At 40.0% G+C, this 22,476-nt stretch overlaps 1 protein-coding gene across 1 annotated transcript in view; it reads left to right on the top strand.

Annotated features, from left to right (window-relative positions):
* The first annotated feature begins 7,589 nt into the window (after nt 1-7,589).
* LOC148043673 (scavenger receptor cysteine-rich domain-containing protein DMBT1-like) overlaps nt 7,590-22,476 on the top strand; it is a 63,425-nt gene continuing 48,538 nt past the window's right edge. Inside the window, exons 1-7 of the mRNA XM_087725016.1 lie at nt 7,590-7,941; nt 8,924-9,235; nt 10,216-10,527; nt 11,534-11,845; nt 12,723-13,034; nt 15,125-15,436; nt 16,319-16,633. Of these exons, the coding sequence (XP_087581142.1) occupies nt 7,605-7,941; nt 8,924-9,235; nt 10,216-10,527; nt 11,534-11,845; nt 12,723-13,034; nt 15,125-15,436; nt 16,319-16,633 (2,212 nt within the window). The 5' untranslated portion in view covers nt 7,590-7,604. The remainder of the gene's footprint in view (nt 7,942-8,923; nt 9,236-10,215; nt 10,528-11,533; nt 11,846-12,722; nt 13,035-15,124; nt 15,437-16,318; nt 16,634-22,476) is intronic.

The raw sequence follows: 22,476 nt of genomic DNA, 5'->3' as shown, positions 1-22,476 counted from the left end.
CCTAACTTTAGTTGCTTAATTACCTGCAAAAATTCCCCCGAGGTTATTGGTTGGTTCAATTTTTGCCTGTGCTCTTCTCTAACTGAGGGTATTTTCTCTTTATCTAAGTATTTGTCTATATCTAAACCATTAATTTTATCCCCTTTATACAGTTCTGTAAAAAATTCCCGAAATGCCTTTTGAATCTCCTCCTGTTGAAACACCTCCTTCCCTCTATAAATCAGTTTAGTTATATTTCGAGTTTTCCTTTTTTTCCTAATCTGATAAGCTAACCATCTGCCAGGTTTGTTTGCATTACAAAAAGTATTGTGTTTTGCATATAATAAACTAGTGGCTACCTGGTCAGAGATCAACATGTCAAATTGAGATTTTAATATGGTAATTGCTTCCTTAACCTTTGTATCGCCTGGATTCATTGTTAACTCCAACTCTTTCCTCTAAATTTCCTCTTCCAATTCTGTTCGTTTTAGCCCTTGTTTATGTCTATGTATTTTATTTATATTCATCAGCACTTCTCTCATATACGCTTTGCTTGCATCCCATATGAATTCCATAGGTGTACCCTTATTCATATTCAAAACAATGTATTCAGATAACAATTTTTTACAATCATTAATGTACTTTTCATATCTGAATAAGTTTTCATCCAGTCTCCAAGACCTTCTTGCCTGCACTGCCCTTCCCAATTCCATCCAAACTGGGTTATGATCCGAAAGGACCCTAGCTGCAATCTTTGTCCTCTTCACAAAACCAGAGTGGCACGGTGGTTAAATGCAGCACTGCAGGCTACTTCAGCTGACTGCTAGATCAGCAGTTCAGCGGTTCAAATCTCACCGGCTCAGGGTTGACTCAGCCTTCCATCCTTCCGAGGTGGGTAAAATGAGGACCCGGATTGTTGTTGGGGGGCAATATGCTGACTCTGTAAACCGCTTAGAGAGGGCTGAAAGCCCTATGAAGCGGTATATAAGTCTACTGCTATTGCTATTGCTATTGCTATTCACCCTAGAAAGTAAATCATTAGTGATTAATATAAAATCAATCCTTGAAAGGGATTGATGTCTATCAGAAAAGAAAGTGAAATCATATTCCTCTGCGTTTCTTTCTCGCCAAATATCTCTCAATTCAAAGTCGTCCATCATGTCAAAAAATGGTTTGGGTAGCTTAGCTCGCATTTTAGTATTTGGGCGAGATGTCTTATTATCTCTTTTAGTGTCTATCACACCGTTCCAGTCACCCAATAGTATACTAGACCTATAGTCCCACTGTACTAATTTAGCGTGAAGATTTCTATAGAATCGGGTTCCGGGGGAGGTTCTTGCCGCCGTCGGCAGCTTAATGAAGCTGCCCTCAGAGTTCTGGTTCGTATATCTATTTAAGATCTTAGATATCTCTTTTTCCAGGCAAGGAAAAAGTAGGGAGGGTCCCTCAGCCAGTTAGAGTCCTCTTTGAAGTTCGTAGCCTTTTTTTTTCTTTTTGGCTGCGAACGAAAGAGAGTGAATCAACGAAAGCTGAGTCATTTACTCCGGCCAGATCTTCTCAGCTGTTTTTTTTTCAGCTCTAGGCGAGTTACTTCCCCCCCCAGAACAAGCCTTTGTAATTAACCTATTTAAGATCAATCCGGGCAGTGAACATACCTGTGAATTTTTCCTTTTTCTCTATTTAAAATACCAGCTTCAATTTTATAAAAGACTCCTTTTGTTTAACCTTTTTTTTTCTTAAAAAAAATGGCGATTTTGTAACTTCCGCATTTGCTATAATGATATATCTTCAACCTCCTGGACAGACTTAAGGGATTACAAACTAATTAGCCCTGTTCCCTCGAAGATTTCTTTTTATTGATTGCCAGGGGTTTGTTGAAACTACCTTATCTCAAATTAACGTGAGCAGAGACTCTGTTTGCTTCCCTTTTTATCATGGCACCGAAATCGAAACCCAGACGCTCATCTCAGGCATTTGTTACAAAGCCGCTGTCCTTACCTTCTACGCCCTCTACTGGAGATTTCCTAACGAAAGAATTTTTTTTGAAATCCTTAAAGAGTTCAGAGAGGAAATGCAAAAATTTATTTCAGACTTTTATGACAGACTTGATGCCAAAATTGCTCAAACAAAGGAGGATATGATCGAGGTTATGAATGTTATGACAGATTATATTGCTGGAATGGAGGATAAATTGGAACTTTTGGAAGAAGCTAATTCCAACCTGACATCTAAAATTGAAATATTACAACAGGAAATCCAAATTGCGCAAAAACAACTTGTCATGATAAATTATAAGAAGACTGAGTCTGCAATAAGAGTTAGGGGATTGCGTGAAAATGAGCAGGAGAATTTGAAACAGACCTTTTTTGAGGCTTTTAGTCGCTCAGTGGGAAGTCCGGGACTTAACTTTGATTGGCAGATTCAAAAAATCTATCGCCATAATTCGTACGTAGCAAAACAGAGACAACTTCCGAGGGACCTAATTATATATTTTGCCACAAGAGAATCCAGAAACGCGATAATACAGGAGTTCTATAATAAAAGGCTGCGAATTGATGGACAGGACTTGATTGTTTTCAAAGAAATACCACCTCAAATATTAAGAGCCAGAAGAGACTATGCCTTCTTAACTAAGGAACTCAGAAACTCTCAGATACAATACAGATGGGAAGTGCCGTTTGGTATTACTGTTACATTTGATAACCAAAAACATTGCCTCAACTCTGTTTGGGAAGCCCGAGATTTCTATTACAATATTCTGAAGGCGGGACTTCCTGAATTACCCGGACATGGAGAAAGACAAGGAGAAGGAGAAGAGAAACAGCGGAACACGTGGCTACAAGGCGAGAGGCATTGCTTTCCCCCTCCGGAAGGGCAGAAGACTAGAGAATAAAGACTTAGTTATGCTTCTAAAACATTTGCTTAATTTTTAATCTGAATAATACTTTGTGATTTCTGTCTTGGGTAAAACGGTATAGCTGCATACTGACGAAGAGACATTGAGACTGAAAGAGACTGAAAGAAGTGGCGATGATTTTGGAATATATATTGTATGGGATTTAAACAGGATTCGATGGATAACTTTGAATTTCTACTTAATTGTTCATGATTTATTTTTTAGGGTGAGGAGAGCGGAGATCGTGATCTTCTTGGATTGTGGTTCGGGTTGAATGGAGCTGGGAAGTGAGGGGTAGATGGGAGGGTAGTGAAGGTTTAAGTAGAGTTTATTTTGAGACAGAAAGTAAGCTGATCTTTGTATAAATTGTTATTTGAATATAATGTTTGGAAAGATATACCTATAGAGTCTGCAGGAAGGTGAAGCAAATATAAGAGGAGTACGGATGAAAATAAAATATATATATGGACACGGGTAAAGGCAGGATGGGAGGAGTTGGAAAAGGAAACCGAGAGAAGTATTTGAATGTTTAAATGGTTTAATAGAGAAGGAGGTAAAAGAGATAAATCAAAGGTTTGGATATTTAGATAAAGAGATAAGGCCTTCGCTGGAATTCCATTTAATTAACTTACTTGGTTTCAATATAGTTTGAAATCCTGCAAGTAATAAAATAACTGAAATTAGGAATGAGGTACATTGTTTAAGATTTAAAAATGATGGGAAGCTGAGTTTAATGTAGAGAATTTGTTGACTTTTCCTGTTTTTCCTTTTTTTTTGTGTGTGTGTGTGGTTTTTTTTCTTTTTTTACCATTTCCTTTTTTTGTTTTTCATTTATCTTTTATCTTTTAATTCTAAAGTTATTTGATTTTAATATACTCCAGACTGTGCTTGATAAAAAGTTATGCCGTGTATGGGACCTGGGAAGCCGAAAGGGGGTTAGGGAGGGGGGTTTAGGGGGGGAGGGGGGAGGGTGGAAATACAGTCCCAATTTTCAGAACAATAAGAATGCACTTGTATACTGTTGCTCTCTTTTCTTTTTTTTTCTTTTTTTCTTTTATTTTCTCTTTTTTCTTTTCATTTTTCTTATAAACTGAATAGATTAATGAATTGTAGAGATACACCAAAGTGAGGAGTAGAGGGAAAGAAGAGGGAGAAGTAAAGAGGGAGTGAGAGGGGAATGTAAGGAGGGTGAGATGGAGGGAAGGGGAGAAAGGAATGTTTGAGGGGGAAGGGAAGTAGAAGAGGGGAATGTTGGAGGGGAGAAATGAAAGTTGGAGGGGGAGAAGAAAGGGTGTATGGGGGATTGAAGTGCTATGTTGGTTTTCTATGGTGGAAGATGAGTTGTGTTCATTGATTTTCCCTTTTTTTTAAAATGCACAGTATATAAGTGATTGTATAAAATGAAAATGAAAATGAAATAAACAGTTTAAAAAAAAAAGATTTCTATAGAATCCATCTTGCTGTTGATTAGGAGCATAAATTCCCAAAAGTAATGTCTTTTTCCCTTCTAAGATTAGATCTAGCGTGATATATCTTCCAAAGGGATCTGCTTCAATTAGTTCAGCTTTGATGTCTTTTCTTAAGTATACGACTATACCATTTTTCTTTTCCATAGCAGAAGTCACAAAATGTTGACCAAGTTTTGGGTTAAGCAAATATTTTTCATCAGTTGATTTGATATGAGTTTCTTGCAAACAAATTATATCATTCTTAAACTGTTTAAGATAGTGAAATATTTTATTTCTCTTCTGTGGAGAATTCAGTCCATTGACATTCCATGTTAAAATCTTAGTTGTCATCTTTGGTTACCTGAAGCTTTTTTAGAGCCTCCTGCATGGCCTGTTTAACCTTTGGTCTAGCTCCTTCCATGGCTTCTGAGCTTGTTGCTGTAACTCCTTGATCGATGGCCGATAATTGTTGAGGTTGTTGCCTTTTAGCTTGTTTTTCCATTCGTCTGGTAGTCATACGGCTAGGTCTTTGTTCCATAATACCTCGCCATTCCGGGGAGGGGAGATGGTACATCTTGTCTGGTAGTTGTGTGGTTTGCTGTCTATCTTGTCCTTCTTGTGGTCTTTCTCCAGATCCAGATGGTGCAGAGTGCCACCTTCAGAATATTGTGATAAAAATCTAGAGCTTTCCATACGGAGTTGAGACGATATCTTTGCCTGTCAAATGTAAATATAATACCAAATGGTGCATCCCATCTGTACTGTATCTGATGGTTTCTGAGTTCTTCCACTAAAAAAGCATAGTCTCTCCTGGCTCTTAGCATTTGAGGTGATATTTCTTTCAAAACAATCAAATCCTGGCCCCCAATTTGAAGCCTAGTGTTATAGGACTCTTGTAGTATCATGTTTCTGAACTCTCTTGTGGCGAAGTATATAACTACGTCTCGGGGAAGTTGTTTCTGTTTTGCCACCCAAGAATTAACGCGATAAGCTTTATCGATCTGCCAGTCAAAGTTGGACCCCGGTCTTCCCACCAGACAATCAATAGCTTCTGAAAAAATCTGTTTCAAGTTCTTCTGTTTATCCTCACGCAACCCTCTGACTCTTAATGCCAGCTCCACCTGCCTGTACTGTATCATGATAATTTGTTTTTCAGCATTTTCAACTTTTTGTTGCACCACCTCAGTTTTGGATGTCAAGTTGGTATTAGCTTCATTAAGATCCTCTAGGTTATCTTCAATTCCAGAAACATGTTCTGTCAGTACAGTTACAAGTCCCAGCATATCATCTTTTATTTTAGCAATCCTGGTATCAAGTTTATCATATAAGTCCACCTTAAGCTCTTTTATCTCCTCCTTTATCTCCTCTCTGAATTCTCTAAAAGTTTCTAAATTCTCCTCTCTAAATTCTCTAAAAGTTTCCAAAAAAAGTTCTTTCGTTAGCAAATCTCCAGTAGGGGGCATAGAGGGTGGAGGCTGCAAATTTGTGCCAGGTATTGGAGATGTACTTCTAGGGGGAGGTTTCAGCCCAGGATTTAATTTTGAGGCCATTATAAGTCTTATCTTCAAGCAATTAATCAAACTCTATGGGCCCGCTGTGCAGCTTACGAAAAAACAGTATTAAATCACCTCTTTGTTAACTCCTTAGGACTTTTCAGAAGATTTCAGAACAAAAAAGTATTGTAACGAAGCAGCTCAGCATATTCAGCACCATTTTAGACTTCTCTATATGAGAAATATATATGAGCAAAGTTGATAAGAGGAAAGTCTTGTAGAATCTTCAGAGAAATGAAACTAATTAATAAGAAGCTGCTGGCCGGCTGTTCCTTCCCTTTGAAGTTTTATTGCTGTTCTTTGCAAAAAGATTAGGGAGGTGTCATTGTTACGGAGAATACACAATCGCCATTTTAGGAGCTTTTTTTTTTTTTTTAGATAACCAAATTAACGAAGCTCTTGTAAAAAATGAAGCTAGGATTTAAATAAACAGATGAGGCTCTCAGATACAGACTCTGCTTGTATTAAAATCAGATAGATAGTTCAAATATTGTTCTAAGTGGGAGGATCTTACTTTGAGCTGGAAAAAAAACAGCTGTAGATTTCCGGCACGGAGATGATTCAGCCTCGGCTGGCCCCCCCTCTCTTCGCAGACAAAAAGGCTGCAAAGATCAAAAGAAAGCACTTGCCAGCTGGATCTCTCTCCTCCCCTTCTTGCCTGAAGGGTGAGGTATCTGTCAGATGTCTAGGCAGATAACGCGACCAGGAACTCGGGAGTAGCTCTATTAAGCTGCCACCATCAGCAAGGTCCCACCCAGGAAGTCTATACACACTCTTCATTGTTTCCCATTAGCTTTGAGAAATCTGACCAGGTTAAAGGGTTGGGAATGAATCACCCTCATTCAGGTGCTGCCAGCATAAATGGGAAAATAATTGTTTTATATTAAACAGATTATGAAATTCAAATATTCAGTCCTTTCCTCCTGCCTTCCACTTTCTAAATACATCAGATTCGTGAGCTTTTAATCCAGGTGATAAAGGTTCCAAGATATATTAAAATAGATGCATCAAAGCTGTCCATTCTTCATGACAGAGAACTATATACTTGCCATATGAACCTTCTTTAATTAATTTTGAATACACACACACACAGAGACAGACAGATGTACACACATACATGTATACACACAAACACACACACACACACACACACAGAGGGAAATTTTCCTTGTATATAAACTTAGTACAAGATCATATTTCAGTCACAAATATGAAGATATATCAGTAAAGAAAATGGACTTTATGAGTAATTTTAAAAGGTTACGTGCTAATATTAGTTCTGCAAATACTAGTATAGAAATGTCCACAGGTTAAATGTTTTTTCTCTGGATATTTTGTCCCTGGAGCGTTATACTGTGAGGGAAAGAAAATTTCATTAGTTACCATATATCATTTTTAGTGATCAACTGTAGTACTGTTACCCCGAAACTGGGAGTAATTATGCTCCACTATAATTAACCTAATTATAGATTTTATGCTTTATTTCTTTTCTTTAATGTAACTATTTCACATGATGCTATTTCACACTCAGAAAAGTTGCCTGGTAAGTCTGCATAAGAATTCTAAAGTTGAATACTAAGAACTATGACTACTATGAAATAATATATTCTATGTTTTTCATAAAATAAGTTTATACTAATCCTAATTAATTGGCAACATTTTGAAAAATCGTTTGCTCATCTTTGGAGTATCAAATGCCTCATTATTTCCAGTTTCTCATTCATAAACATGGATTCTGATTCATTTTTCTCAGGTAAATCTATAAGACTGGTCAATGGAAGTCATATGTGCGAGGGACGTATTGAAATCTTACGCAATGGATTGTGGGGGACCGTCTGTGATGACTCCTGGGATCTAAATGATGCAAAGGTCGTGTGCAGGCAGCTCGGTTGTGGAAATGCAATCAATGCATTGCAAAGCGCTCCCTTTGGTCAAGGCTCGGGAAACATAACGATGGATGATGTGAATTGTAAAGGGACTGAAAACAGATTGGAGGAATGTTCTCATAGAGGATGGTTCACTCATAATTGCAACCATGGAGAAGATGCTGGTGTCAAATGCTTAGGTATCTTCTGAAATATAAGGACACAAAGGAAATAAATGCTATGTGTTTACATATTTTTCCTCCAATGGAACAGGTTTAATGGTTTGAATATATGTCTTTGTGTGTGTCTATGTATGTATGTGTATGTATGCATGTATGCATGTATACATACATACATACATACATACATACATACAATATTATACATATCTTCAAATAAAGGGAAAAAAGGATATACATTAAAAGGATATATTAAAATAGATGCATCAAAGCTGTCCATTCTTCATGACAGAGAACTATATACTTGCCATATGAACCTTCTTTAATTAATTTTGAATACACAACAGAGAGACAGACAGAGGTACACACATACATGTATACACACAAACACACACACACACACAGAGGGAAATTTTCCTTGTATATAAACTTAGTACAAGATCATATTTCAGTCACAAATATGAAGATATATCAGTAAAGAAAATGGACTTTATGAGTAATTTTAAAAGGTTACGTGCTAATATTAGTTCTGCAAATACTAGTATAGAAATGTCCACAGGTTAAATGATTTTTCTCTGGATATTTTGCCCCTGCAGCGTTATACTGTGAGGGAAAGAAAATTTCACTAGTTACCATATATCATTTTTAGTGATCAACTGTAGTACTGTTACCCCAAAATTGGGAGTAATTATGCTCCACTATAATTAACCTAATTATAGATTTTATGCTTTATTTCTTTTCTTTAATGTAACTATTTCACATGATGCTATTTCACACTCAGAAAAGTTGCCTAGTAAATCTGCATAAGACTTCTAAAGTTGAATACTAAGAACTATGACTACTATGAAATAATATATTCTATGTTTTTCATAAAATAAGTTTATACTAATCCTAATTAATTGGCAACATTTTGAAAAATCGTTTGCTCATCTTTGGAGTATCAAATGCCTCATTATTTCCATTTTCACATTCATAAACATGGATTCTGATTCATCTTTCTCAGATAAAACTATAAGACTGGTCAATGGAGAACATATGTGCGAGGGACGTATTGAAATCTTACGCGATGGATTGTGGGGGACCGTCTGTGATGACTCCTGGGATCTAAAAGATGCAGAGGTTGTGTGCAGGCAGCTCGGTTGTGGAAATGCAATCAAAGCATTGCAAAGCGCTGGCTTTGGTCAAGGCACAGGAAACATAACGATGGATGATGTGAATTGTAAAGGGACTGAAAACAGATTGGAGCAATGTTCTCATAGAGGATGGTTCACTCATAATTGCAACCATGGAGAAGATGCTGGTGTCAAATGCTTAGGTATCTTCTGAAATATAAGGACACAAAGGAAAGAAAATGCAATGTGTTTACATATTTTTCCTCCAATGGAACAGGTTTAATGGTTTGAATATATATCTTTGTGTGTGTGTGTGTGTATGTGTATGTATGTATGTATGTATGCTTGTATACATACATACATACATACAATATTATACATATCTTCAAATAAAGGGAAAAAAGGATATACATTAAAAGGATATATATTAAAATAGATGCATCAAAGCTGTCCATTCTTCATGACAGAGAACTATATACTTGCCATATGAACCTTCTTTAATTAATTTTGAATACACACAGAGAGACAGACAGATATACACACATACATGTATACACACAAACACACACACACACACACACACAGAGGGAAATTTTCCTTGTATATAAACTTAGTACAAGATCATATTTCAGTCACAAATATGAAGATATATCAGTAAAGAAAATGGACTTTATGAGTAATTTTAAAAGGTTACGTGCTAATATTAGTTCTGCAAATACTAGTATAGAAATGTCCACAGGTTAAATGTTTTTTCTCTGGATATTTTGTCCCTGGAGCGTTATACTGTGAGGGAAAGAAAATTTCATTAGTTACCATATATCATTTTTAGTGATCAACTGTAGTACTGTTACCCCAAAACTGGGAGTAATTATGCTCCACTATAATTAACCTAATTATAGATTTTATGCTTTATTTCTTTTCTTTAATGTAACTATTTCACATGATGCTATTTCACACTCAGAAAAGTTGCCTAGTAAATCTGCATAAGACTTCTAAAGTTGAATACTAAGAACTATGACTACTATGAAATAACATATTCTATGTTTTTCATAAAATAAGTTTATACAAATCCTAATTAATTGGCAACATTTTGAAAAATCGTTTGCTCATCTTTGGAGTATCAAATGCCTCATTATTTCCAGTTTCACATTCATAAACATGGATTCTGATTCATCTTTCTCAGATAAAACTATAAGACTGGTCAATGGAGAACATATGTGCGAGGGACGTATTGAAATCTTACGTGATGGATTGTGGGGGACCGTCTGTGATGACTCCTGGGATCTAAATGATGCAGAGGTTGTGTGCAGGCAGCTCGGTTGTGGAAATGCAATCAAAGCATTGCAAAGCGCTGGCTTTGGTCAAGGCAAAGGAAACATAACGATGGATGATGTGAATTGTAAAGGGACTGAAAACAGATTGGAGCAATGTTCTCATAGAGGATGGTTCAGTCATAATTGCAACCATGGAGAAGATGCTGGTGTCAAATGCTTAGGTATCTTCTGAAATATAAGGACACAAAGGAAAGAAAATGCAATGTGTTTACATATTTTTCCTCCAATGGAACAGGTTTAATGGTTTGAATATATATCTTTTTGTATGTGTGTGTATGTGTATGTGTATGTATGTATGTATGTATGTATGTATGCATGTATACATACATACATACATACAATATTATACATATCTTCAAATAAAGGGAAAAAAGGATATACATTAAAGGGATATATTAAAATAGATGCATCAAAGCTGTCCATTCTTCATGACACAGAACTATATACTTGCCATATGAACGTTCTTTAATTAATTTTGAATACACACACACACACAGACAGACATATATACACACATAGATGTATACACATACATATATTTACATACACAAACACACACACACACACAGAGGGAAATTTTCCTTGTATATAAACTTAGTACAAGATCATATTTCAGTCACAAATATGAAGATATATCAGTAAAGAAAATGGACTTTATGAGTAATTTTAAAAGGTTACGTGCTAATATTAGTTCTGCAAATACTAGTATAGAAATGTCCACAGGTTAAATGTTTTTTCTCTGGATATTTTGCCCCTGGAGCGTTATACTGTGAGGGAAAGAAAATTTCATTAGTTACCATATATCATTTTTAGTGATCAACTGTAGTACTGTTACCCCAAAACTGGGAGTAATTATGCTCCACTATAATTAACCTAATTATAGATTTTATGCTTTATTTCTTTTCTTTAATGTAACTATTTCACATGATGCTATTTCACACTCAGAAAAGTTGCCTAGTAAATCTGCATAAGACTTCTAAAGTTGAATATTAAGAACTATGACTACTATGAAATAATATATTCTATGTTTTTCATAAAATAAGTTTATACTAATCCTAATTAATTGGCAACATTTTGAAAAATCGTTTGCTCATCTTTGGAGTATCAAATGCCTCATTATTTCCAGTTTCACATTCATAAACATGGATTCTGATTCATCTTTCTCAGATAAAACTATAAGACTGGTCAATGGAGAACATATGTGCGAGGGACGTATTGAAATCTTACGCGATGGATTGTGGGGGACCGTCTGTGATGACTCCTGGGATCTAAATGATGCAGAGGTCGTGTGCAGGCAGCTCGGTTGTGGAAGTGCAATCAAAGCATTGCAAAGCGCTGGCTTTGGTCAAGGCTCAGGAAACATAACGATGGATGATGTGAATTGTAAAGGGACTGAAAACAGATTGGAGGAATGTTCTCATAGAGGATGGTTCAGTCATAATTGCAACCATGGAGAAGATGCTGGTGTCAAATGCTCAGGTATCTTCTGAAATATAAGGACACAAAGGAAAGAAAATGCTATGTGTTTACATATTTTTCTTCCAATGGAACAGGTTTAATGGTTTGAATATATGCCTTTGTGTGTGTGTGTGTGTGTGTGTGTATGTGTATGTATGTATGTATGCATGCATGCATGTATACATACATACATACATACATACATACATACATACATACAATATTATACATATCTTCAAATAAAGGGAAAAAAGGATATACATTAAAAGGATATTAAAATAGATGCATCAAAGCTGTCCATTCTTCATGACAGAGAACTATATACTTGCCATATGAACCTTCTTTAATTAATTTTGAATACACACACAGAGAGACAGACAGATATACACACACACATGTATGCACACACACACACACACACACACACAGAGGGAAATTTTCCTTGTATATAAACTTAGTACAAGATCATATTTCACTCACAAAAATGAAGATATATCAGTAAAGAAAATGGACTTTATCAGTAATTTTAAGAGGTTATGTGCTAATATTAGTTCTGTAAATACTAGTATAGAAATGTCCACATGTTAAAAAAAATTTCTCTGGATATTTTGCCCCTGCAGCGTTATACTGTGAGGGAAAGAAAATTTCACTAATTACCATATATCATTTTTAGTGATCAACTGTAGTACTGTTACCCCAAAACTGGGAGTAATTATGCTCCACTATAATTAACCTTATTATAGATTTTATGCTTTAATTCTTTTCTTTAATGTAACTATTTCACATGATGCTATTTCACACTCAGTTGCCTGGTAAGTCTGCATAAGAATTCTAAAGTTGAATAGTAAGAACAATGAATATTATGAAATAACATATTCTATGTTTTCATCTTTCTCAGATAAATCTATAAGACTGGTCAATGGAAGTCATCCGTGCGAGGGACGTATTGAAATCTTACGCGATGGATCGTGGGGGACCGTCTGTGATGACTCCTGGGATCTAAATGATGTAAAGGTCGTGTGCAGGCAGCTCGGTTGTGGAAGAGCACTCGAAGCATTGCAAAGCGCTCCCTTTGGTCAAGGCTCAGGAAACATAATGATGGATGATGTGAATTGTAAAGGGACTGAAAACAGATTCGAGGAATGTTCTCATAGAGGATGGTTCAGTCATAATTGCAACCATGGAGAAGATGCTGGTGTCAAATGCTCAGGTATCTTCTGAAATATAAGGACACAAAGGAAAGAAAATGCTATCCAATGGAACAGGTTTAATGGTTTGAATATGTTTGTGTGTGTGTGTGTGTGTGTTTGTGTGTGTATGTGTATGTATGTATACGTATGTACGTATGTATATATATAAAGTTACAACTCCTGGTATGCCCAAACATGGGAGGAAGTCCACTGCTTCCCTTCTCTGTCCATCGGCTTGTCACAAGAGACCATCCAGACAGAGACCCAATATTTTTACTATTGTCTTTGTTACATTTGTGTTGTATTTGTGCCGATATATAAATAAAGGGAGACTAGTATAGATCTATTTCAAGCTATTTAGCTCTCATCAGCTAGCCATACCCTTACTGGGATTTGAACCTGGGCTATATTACATACTAGGCAGACATCTTAGCCATTAGGCCACAGGCTCTTTTCCGTTATCAGCGAAGCCAGGGTGAAAGGTATCTATTTGATTTTTACAACCCCGGGTAAGCCCCAATTATGGGAGGAAGATCACTACTTCCATTCTCTCTCCTTCGGCTCGTCACAAGAGACCATTCTGACAGAAACCCAATATTTTTTACTGTTGCCTTTTTGTTACATTTGTTACTTTTGTGCTGAGTCTCCCTTTATTTATTTATCAGCACAAAAATTATATATATATATATGTATGTATGTGTATATATATATATATATATATGTATGTATGTATGTATGTATATATATATATATATATATATATATATATATATATATATATATATATATATATATATATATATATATATATATATATATATGAGAATGCAGTAGACGCAGTCTGTATGTGTCTGTGTGAATACACACACAGAGAGACAGAGATATATACATATATACATGTATACACATACATATATTTACATGCACACACAGAGAGAGACAGAGGGAAATTTTCCTTGTATATAAACTTAGTACAAGATCATATTTCAGTCACAAATATGAAGATATATCAGTAAAGAAAATGGACTTTATGAACAGGGCCGGATTTAGATGAAAAGAGGCCCTAGGCTATTCCACTTATGAGGCCCTTTCACCTCCCATTTTTAAGTTTGTAAATTACATGAGAGACAATAAAATACATCATTACTGTGATATATATCAATATATATCAATATATATAGCTGGCCTCCCGACGGAGGGCGGCTCTGCTCTGCGGCAAAGGCAGCGACGCCAGCCTCCTCCCCTGCTGCGCTCAGCTGCCCAGCTTGTGCCCCTCGCCCTCAGCTGCCTGGCTGATGGTGGGCTCCACGTCAACGGGGGGCTACTGGGAGTGGCCGCGCCTCTCGCCCGACCGCGCGTGCCGGGAACGTGGGCGGGCTTCCCAACTACCGTAGCACTGGAACGATCTTAACCAATACATTTTTATGTTTGTTTATTAGTCATATGCGTAGAATTTCTCCTTATTTTCAGTTCAGTGTTTTAGTGTTCACTGTTTTTAGAATAGTGTATTTTTAATTTTGCTAACAATTTGAATGTAGGCCCCTGTTGATCTTGAGGCCCTCGGCTGAGGCCTAGTTAGCCTATAGGAAAATCTGGCACTGTTTATGAGTAATTTTAAAAAGTTACGTGCTAATATTAGTTCTGCAAATACTAGTATAGAAATGTCCACAGGTTAAATGTTTTTTCTCTGGATATTTTGCCCCTGCAGCGTTATACTGTGAAGGAAAGAAAATTTCACTAATTACCATATATCATTTTTAGTGATCAATTGTAGTACTGTTACCCCAAAACTGGGAGTAATTATGCTCCACTATAATTAACCTAATTATAGATTTTATGCTTTATTTCTTTTCTTTAATGTAACTATTTCACATGATGCTATTTCACACTCAGTTGCCTGGTAAGTCTGCATAAGAATTCTCAAGTTGAATACTATGAACTATGAATACTATGAAGTAACATATTTTATGTTTTTCATAAAAGAAGTTCATACTAATCCTAATTAATTGGCAATATTTTGAAAAACGGTTTGCTCATCTTTGGAGTATCAAATGCCTGATTATTTCCAGTTTCACATTCATAAACATGGATTCTGATTCATCTTTCTCAGATAAAACTATAAGACTGGTCAATGGAAGTCATACGTGCGAGGGACGTATTGAAATCTTAAGTGATGGATTGTGGGGGACCGTCTGTGATGACTCCTGGGATCTAAATGATGCAAAGGTCGTGTGCAGGCAGCTCGGTTGTGGAAGAGCACTCGCAGCATTGCAAAGCGCTCGCTTTGGTCAAGGCTCAGGAAAAATAACGATGGATGATGTGAATTGTAAAGGGACTGAAAACAGATTGGAGGAATGTTCTCATAGAGGATGGTTCAGTCATGATTGCAGCCATGGAGAAGATGCTGGTGTCAAATGCTTAGGTATCTTCTGAAATATAAGGACACAAAGGAAAGAAAATGCTATGTGTTTACATATTTTTCCTCCAATGGAACAGGTTTAATGGTTTGAATATATGTCTTTGTGTGTGTGTATGTATGTGTATGTATGTATGTATGTATGTATGTATGCATGTATACATACATACATACATACATACAATATTATACATATCTTCAAATAAAGGGAAAAAAGGATATACATTAAAAGGATATATATTAAAATAATCTAAAAACCAAAAGGATATATATTAAAATAGATGCATCAAAGCTGTCCATTCTTCATGACAGAGAACTATATACTTGCCATATGAACCTTCTTTAATTAATTTTGAATACACACACAGAGAGACAGACAGATATACACACATACATGTATACACACACACACACACACATACATAGGGAAATTTTCCTTGTATATAAACTTAGTACAAATCATATTTCAGTCACAAAAATGAAGATATATCAGTAAAGAAAATGGACTATGAGTAATTTTAAGAGGTTATGTGCTAATATTAGTTCTGCAAATACTAGTATAGAAATGTCCACAGGTTAAAAAAATTTTCTCTGGATATTTTGCCCCTGCAGCTATACTGTGAGGGAAAGAAAATTTCACTAATTATCATATATCATTTTTAGTGATCAACTGTAGTACTGTTACCCCAAAACTGGGAGTAATTATGCTCCACTATAATTAACCTAATTATAGATTTTATGCTTTATTTCTTTTCTTTAATGTAACTATTTCACATGATGCTATTTCACACTCAGTTGCCTGGTAAGTCTGCATAAGAATTCTAAAGTTGAATACTAAGAACTATGAATACTATGAAATAACATATTCTATGTTTTCATCTTTCTCAGATAAATCTATAAGACTGGTCAATGGAAGTCATCCGTGCGAGGGACGTATTGAAATCTTACGCGATGGATCGTGGGGGACCGTCTGTGATGACTCCTGGGATCTAAATGATGCAAAAGTCGTGTGCAGGCAGCTCGGTTGTGGAAGTGCATTCAACTCATTGGGAAGCGCTTATTTTGGTCAAGGCTCAGGAAACATAACGATGGATGATGTGAATTGTAAAGGGACTGAAAACAGATTGGAGGAATGTTCTCATAGAGGATGGTTCAGTCATAATTGCAACCATGGAGAAGATGCTGGTGTCAAATGCTCAGGTATCTTCTGAAATATAAGGACACAAAGGAAAGAAAATGCTACGTGTTTCCATATTTTTTTTCCAATGGAACAGGTTGAATGGTTTGAATATATGTGTGTTTGTGTGTGTGTGTGTGTATGTGTGTGTGTGTGAGTGTGTGTTTGTGTGTGTATGTGTATGTATGTATGTATGCGTATGTATGTATGTATGTATGTATGTATGTATGTATGTATGTATTTAATGTCACAACCCCTGGTATGCCCAAACATGGGAGGAAGTCCACTGCTTCCCTTCTCTTTCCATCGGCTTGTCACAAGAGACCATCCAGACAGAGACCCAATATTTTTACTGTTGCCTTTGTTACATTTGTGTTGTATTTGTGCTGATAAATAAATAAAGGGGGACTAGTATAGATCTATTTCAAGCTATTTAGCTCTCATCAGCTAGCCATACCCTTACTGGGATTAGAACCTGTGCTGTATTGCATCTTAGGCAAATGTGTTAACCACTAAGCCACAAGGTCCTTCTCCTTATCAGCTGAGCCAGGGAAATAGGTATGTATTTAAAGTCACAACCCCTGGTATGCCCAAACATGGGAGGAAGTCCACTGCTTCCCTTCTCTTTCCATCGGCTTGTCACAAGAGACCATCCAGACAGAGACCCAATATTTTTACTGTTGCCTTTGTTACATTTGTGTTGTATTTGTGCTGATAAATAAATAAAGGGAGACTAGTATAGATCTATTTCAAGCTATTTAGCTCTCGTCAGCTAACCATACCCTTACTGGGATTTGAACCTGGGCTATATTACATACTAGGCAGACATCTTAGCCATTAGGCCACAGGCTCTTTTCCGTTATCAGCGAAGCCAGGGTGAAAGGTATCTATTTGATTTTTACAACCCCGGGTAAGCCCCAATTATGGGAGGAAGATCACTACTTCCATTCTCTGTCCTTCGGCTCGTCACAAGAGACCATCCAGACAGAAACCCAATATTTTTTACTGTTGCCTTTTTGTTACATTTGTTATTTTTGTGCTGAGTCTCCCTTTATTTATTTTTCAGCACAAAAATAACATATATATAACTACAAGAAGAAACAGAAAAAATGTCTTCGCACGCAAGCGATGATGAAATTGAAAAAGAGACTGCTGATTTATCATTACCCGAGAAGATGGCTGAGCTGGAAATAGCGGGCCCTGCGATCCCCCCCCTCTTCTCTCTTCTATGTTTTGTTGTTCGTCTGTTTGTTTGTGTTTTCTCGTTTTCCAGGCCTGACCGCCTTTTTTCGGGGGACGGCCGGATGCCAGCCTCTGCTTTGCTATCGCTTCGGCTGCCATGAAACGGGGAGGGAGGGCATGGTATTTGGGAGGGGTTACTCATTGTGGTGGAGGAAGCTTCTGGAGTTCACCGGCTGATCGGACTACGCATGCGTGGGTGTTTCCCGCCAGGACTAACGGCACCGACATTCCATCTTTGTGATGCCTTTTGAAGTTATCTCACACCTGACACTTGGAAGAATTATGATTGGACTGGGACTGTGATGCCAAGGGGTGGGGAATGGGCTATTCTATATATCAATTGCTTTCGCGCCTAAATAATCAGACTTCGCTTCGCTATGCCTTTAATCATTCTTAATTAATAAAAGTACACTTGATTTCCACACATGGAGTCTTGTGGTCTTTCTTTCCTAATTAATTAATGGAGAGGTGCTGACAGTAAGCGATGTCTCATCAACACCCTACCAGGAGAATACAACCTTCCGTGGGGGGTGAAAACTACAAGAAGAAAAAGAAAAAATGTCTTTGCACGCAAGCGATGATGAAATTGAAAAAGAGACTGCTGATTTATCATTACCCGAGAAGATGGCTGAGCTGGAAATAGCGGGCCCTGCGATCCTCCCCTCTTCTCTCTTCTATGTTTTCTTGTTCATCTGTTTTGTTTGTTTGTTTTGTTTTTGTTTTGCCTTTATTTGTATGCCGCCCTTTTCCCTGGGGGGACTCAGGGTGGCTCACAATTCAAAAGAGGGAGGGGGAGAACACAAACAATAGACAATACAGCATGTTAAAAAGAAAACACAACAATCGCACAATTCGAGTGGGGCTACAATCTTAACCCCAGGCCAGCCAGGACAGCCAGATCTTTAAAGCGGCGCGGAAGGACTGGAGGGTGGTGAGGGTCCGAATCTCCACGGGGAGTTCGTTCCAAAGGGACGGAGCAGCCACCGAGAAGGCTCTCCTCCAGGTAGTTGCCAGTTTGCACTGGCTAGAAGATGGGATTCGGAGGAGGCCAAATCGATGCGATCGAATCGGTCTAGTGGAGGTATTTGGCAGTAGGCGGTCTCTCAAGTACCCAGGCCCACTACCATGAAGGGCTTTATAGGTGATAAGTAGCACCTTGAAGCGCACCCGGAGATCAACAGGTAGCCAGTGCAGCTCGCAGAGGATAGGTGTTACGTGGGTGAACCGAGGTGCACCCACAATCGCTTGCGCGGCCGCATTCTGGACTAGCTGGAGTCGCCGAATGCTCTTCAAGGGCAGCCCCATGTAGAGCACATTGCAATATTCCAGCCTAGAGGTCCAAGGGCACGAGTGACTGTTGTGAGGGCCTTCCGGTTCAGGTAGGGACGCAACTGGTGTATCAGGCGAACTTGGGCAAATGCCCCCCTGGTCCCAGCTGACAAATGATGTTTGAAGGTCAGCTGTGGGTCCAGGAGGACTCCCAAGTTGCGAATCCTGTCTGAGGGGCATATAATTTGACCCCCCAGCCTGAGAGATGGAGTACTTGGCCAATTCATGGGAGGGAAGCACAACAGCCACTCGGTCTTTTCTGGATTGAGCACAAGCTTGTTGACCCCCATCCAGTCTTTAACAGCATCCAGCCCCTGGCTCATCACATCCATCGCTTCGTTGAGTTGGCACGGGGCGGACAGATACAACTGAGTATCGTCCGCATATTGATGGTACTTTATCCTGTGCCGTCGAATGATCTCACCCAGCGGTTTCATGTAGATGTTGAAAAGAAGGGGGGACAGGACCGAACCCTGGGGCACCCCACACGTTAGGGGCCTAGGGGTCGATCTCTGCTCCCCAACTAACACCGACTGCGACCTGTCCGAGAGGTAAGAGGAGAACCACTGTAAAACAGCGCCTCCCACCCCCACCTCCCGCAGTCGTCGCAGAAGGATACCATGGTCGATGATATCGAAAGCCGTCGAGAGGTCAAGGAGCACCAGGATGGAGGCGTGGCCTCCATCCCTGGCTCTCCAGAGATCATCGGTCAACGCGACCAAAGCGGTTTCTGTGCTGCAGCCAGGTCTGAAGCCAGACTGGAACGGATCGAGATAACTGGCTTCCTCCAAGGACCGGTGGAGCTGAAAGGCCACCAACTTCTCAACAACCTTCCCCACAAAGGGGAGGTTGGAGACTGGACGATAGTTATTTAAAACAGCTGGATCCAAGGATGGTTTCTTCAGGAGGGGTCTCACCACCACCGCCTTTAAAGCGGGGGGAAAGATCCCCTCCCGAAGAGAGGCGGTAACAACCACCTGGATCCAGCCTCGTGTCACCTCCCTGCTGTTTACAACCAGCCAGGAGGGGCATGGGTCCAGCACACATGTGGAGGCACCTACATCTCTCATGGCCTTGTCCACATCCTCAGGGGTAACAGCTTGAAACTCAATCCAGCGATGACTTACCAGATCATCCCTTAGTGCCTCGGCTGGTACTGCAGAATTGGAGTTCCAGGTCCGCCCGGAGCCGAGCAACCTTGTCTGCGAGAAATTGGACGTAATCCTCAGCCCTGCCCTGCAGCGGATCGCCCATATCCCTCCTATTTAGGAGGGAACGGGTTATCCTAAACAGGGCGGCTGGGCGCGACTCAGCAGACGCAACCAGAGAGGCAATGTGTGTTCTCTTAGCCGTCCTAATTGCCCGAACGTAATCTCTGGTGTAGGTTGTCAAAAATGCTCGGCTCGATTCGGATTTGCTGGACCTCCATAGGTGCTCTAGGCGTCTCCTTTGGCACTTCATCTCCCGGAGTTCCTCAGTGAACCAAGGAGCCTTCCGGGATCCACTGCCTCGGAGCGGCCGTAGAGGCGCAATCCGGTTAAGAGACTTCGTCGCTGCCAAATCCCAGGCAGCAACCAGAGTCTCCGCCGAACTGCGGGCGAGAGTATCAGGAATAACCCCAAGCTCCGTCTGGAACCCCAAAGGGTCCATAAGTCGCCTGGGGCGGAACCACCTGGTCGGTTCCTCCTCCCTACAGTGGGGGTTTGGTCTCCGAAAGTCAAGCCTCAATAGGTAGTGGTCTGACCATGACAGGGGCAAGGTCTCGCTACCCCTCAGACCAAGATCACAATTCCACTGCTCCGAGAGGAATACGAGGTCAAGCGTGTGACCCACTGAGTGGGTTGGTCCTCGGATTACTTGGGTCAAGCCCATGGTTGTCATGGAAGCCATGAACTCCTGCGCTCCATCAGAGTGTTCACCGAGCGAAGGCAGATTGAAATCCCCCAGAACCATAAGTCTGGGGAACTCAACTGCCAGCTCGGCTATCGACTCGAGGAGCGAGGGGAGGGCTGCTGCAACGCAGTTAGGAGGCAGGTACGTTAGCAGCAGACCCACTTGACCCTTGAGGTCCAACTTCACCAGCAGGGACTCACACCCGACAAGCTCCGGAGCAGGGATCCTACGAGGTGCTAGAGACTCTCGGATAACAATAGCCACACCCCCACCCCTTCTCTTAGCCCTCGGCTGATGGAGCACCTGAAAATCCTCTGGGCACATCTCTACGAGGGGGACTCCTCCCTCCGGGCCCAGCCAGGTATCAGTAATACATGCCAGGTCTGCCCTCTCGTCTAAAATTAAGTCCCGAACGAGAGGAGCTTTATGAACAACAGACCTGGCATTTAGCGACAGCAGCCTAAGGCCCAGGGTCCTGATTACTCACACCACCTGGCCTTGGAGTGGGACTCGTAAAACACTCTGACGAGGCGCAGGAGTTCATGGCTTCCATGACAGCCATGGGCTTGACCCAGGTAATTCGGGGCCCAACCCACTCAGCGGGTCACATGCTTGACCTCGTATTCCTCTCGGAGCAGTGGACTTGTGATCTTGGTCTGAGGGGTAATGAGATCATACCCCTGTCGTGGTCAGACCACTGCCTACTGAGGCTTGACTTCCGGAGACCAAACCCCCACTGTAGGGAGGAGGAACCGACCAGGTGGTTCCGCCCCAGGCAACTTATGGACCCCTTGAGGTTCCAGATGGAGCTTGGGGTTATTCCTGACACTCTCGCCCACAGTCCGGTGGAGACTCTGGTTGCTGCCTGGCACTCGGCAGCATCGGAGTCCCTTGACCGGATTGCGCCACTACGGCCGCTCCGAGGTGGTGGATCCCGGAGGCCCCCTTGGTTTACCGAGGAACTCCGGGAGAGGAAGCGCTGGAGGAGACGCCTAGAGCACCTATGGAGGTCCGATAAATCCGAATCAAGCCGAGCACTCTTAACAACTTGCACCAAGGAGTACATCAGGGCACTTAGGACAGCAAAAAGATCGTATATTGCCATCTTGGTTGCATCCGCTGAGTCTTGCCCAGCCGCCCTGTTTAGGATAACCCATTCCCTCCTAAATAGGAGGGATACGGGGGACCCCTTGCAGGGTAGGGCTGAAGACTATGTCCAGTTCTTAGCGGACAAAGTTGCTCGGTTTTGGTCGGATTTGGACTCCACCTTTGCAGATCCAGCCGAAGCACAGGAGGACAATTTGGCAGACCATCGCTGGGTTGAGTTTCAGGATGTTGCCCCTGAGGATGTGGACAAGGCCATGAGAGCTGTGAGTGCCTCCACTTGTGTACTGGACCCGTGTCC

The sequence above is a fragment of the Thamnophis sirtalis genome, unplaced genomic scaffold, assembly GCF_051295495.1.
Source record: "Thamnophis sirtalis isolate CommonGarterSnake01/CBP01778 unplaced genomic scaffold, rThaSir2_p1.2 scaffold_11, whole genome shotgun sequence".
Taxonomy (NCBI): domain Eukaryota; kingdom Metazoa; phylum Chordata; class Lepidosauria; order Squamata; family Natricidae; genus Thamnophis; species Thamnophis sirtalis.
This window is presented reverse-complemented; position numbering and strand designations above follow the sequence as displayed.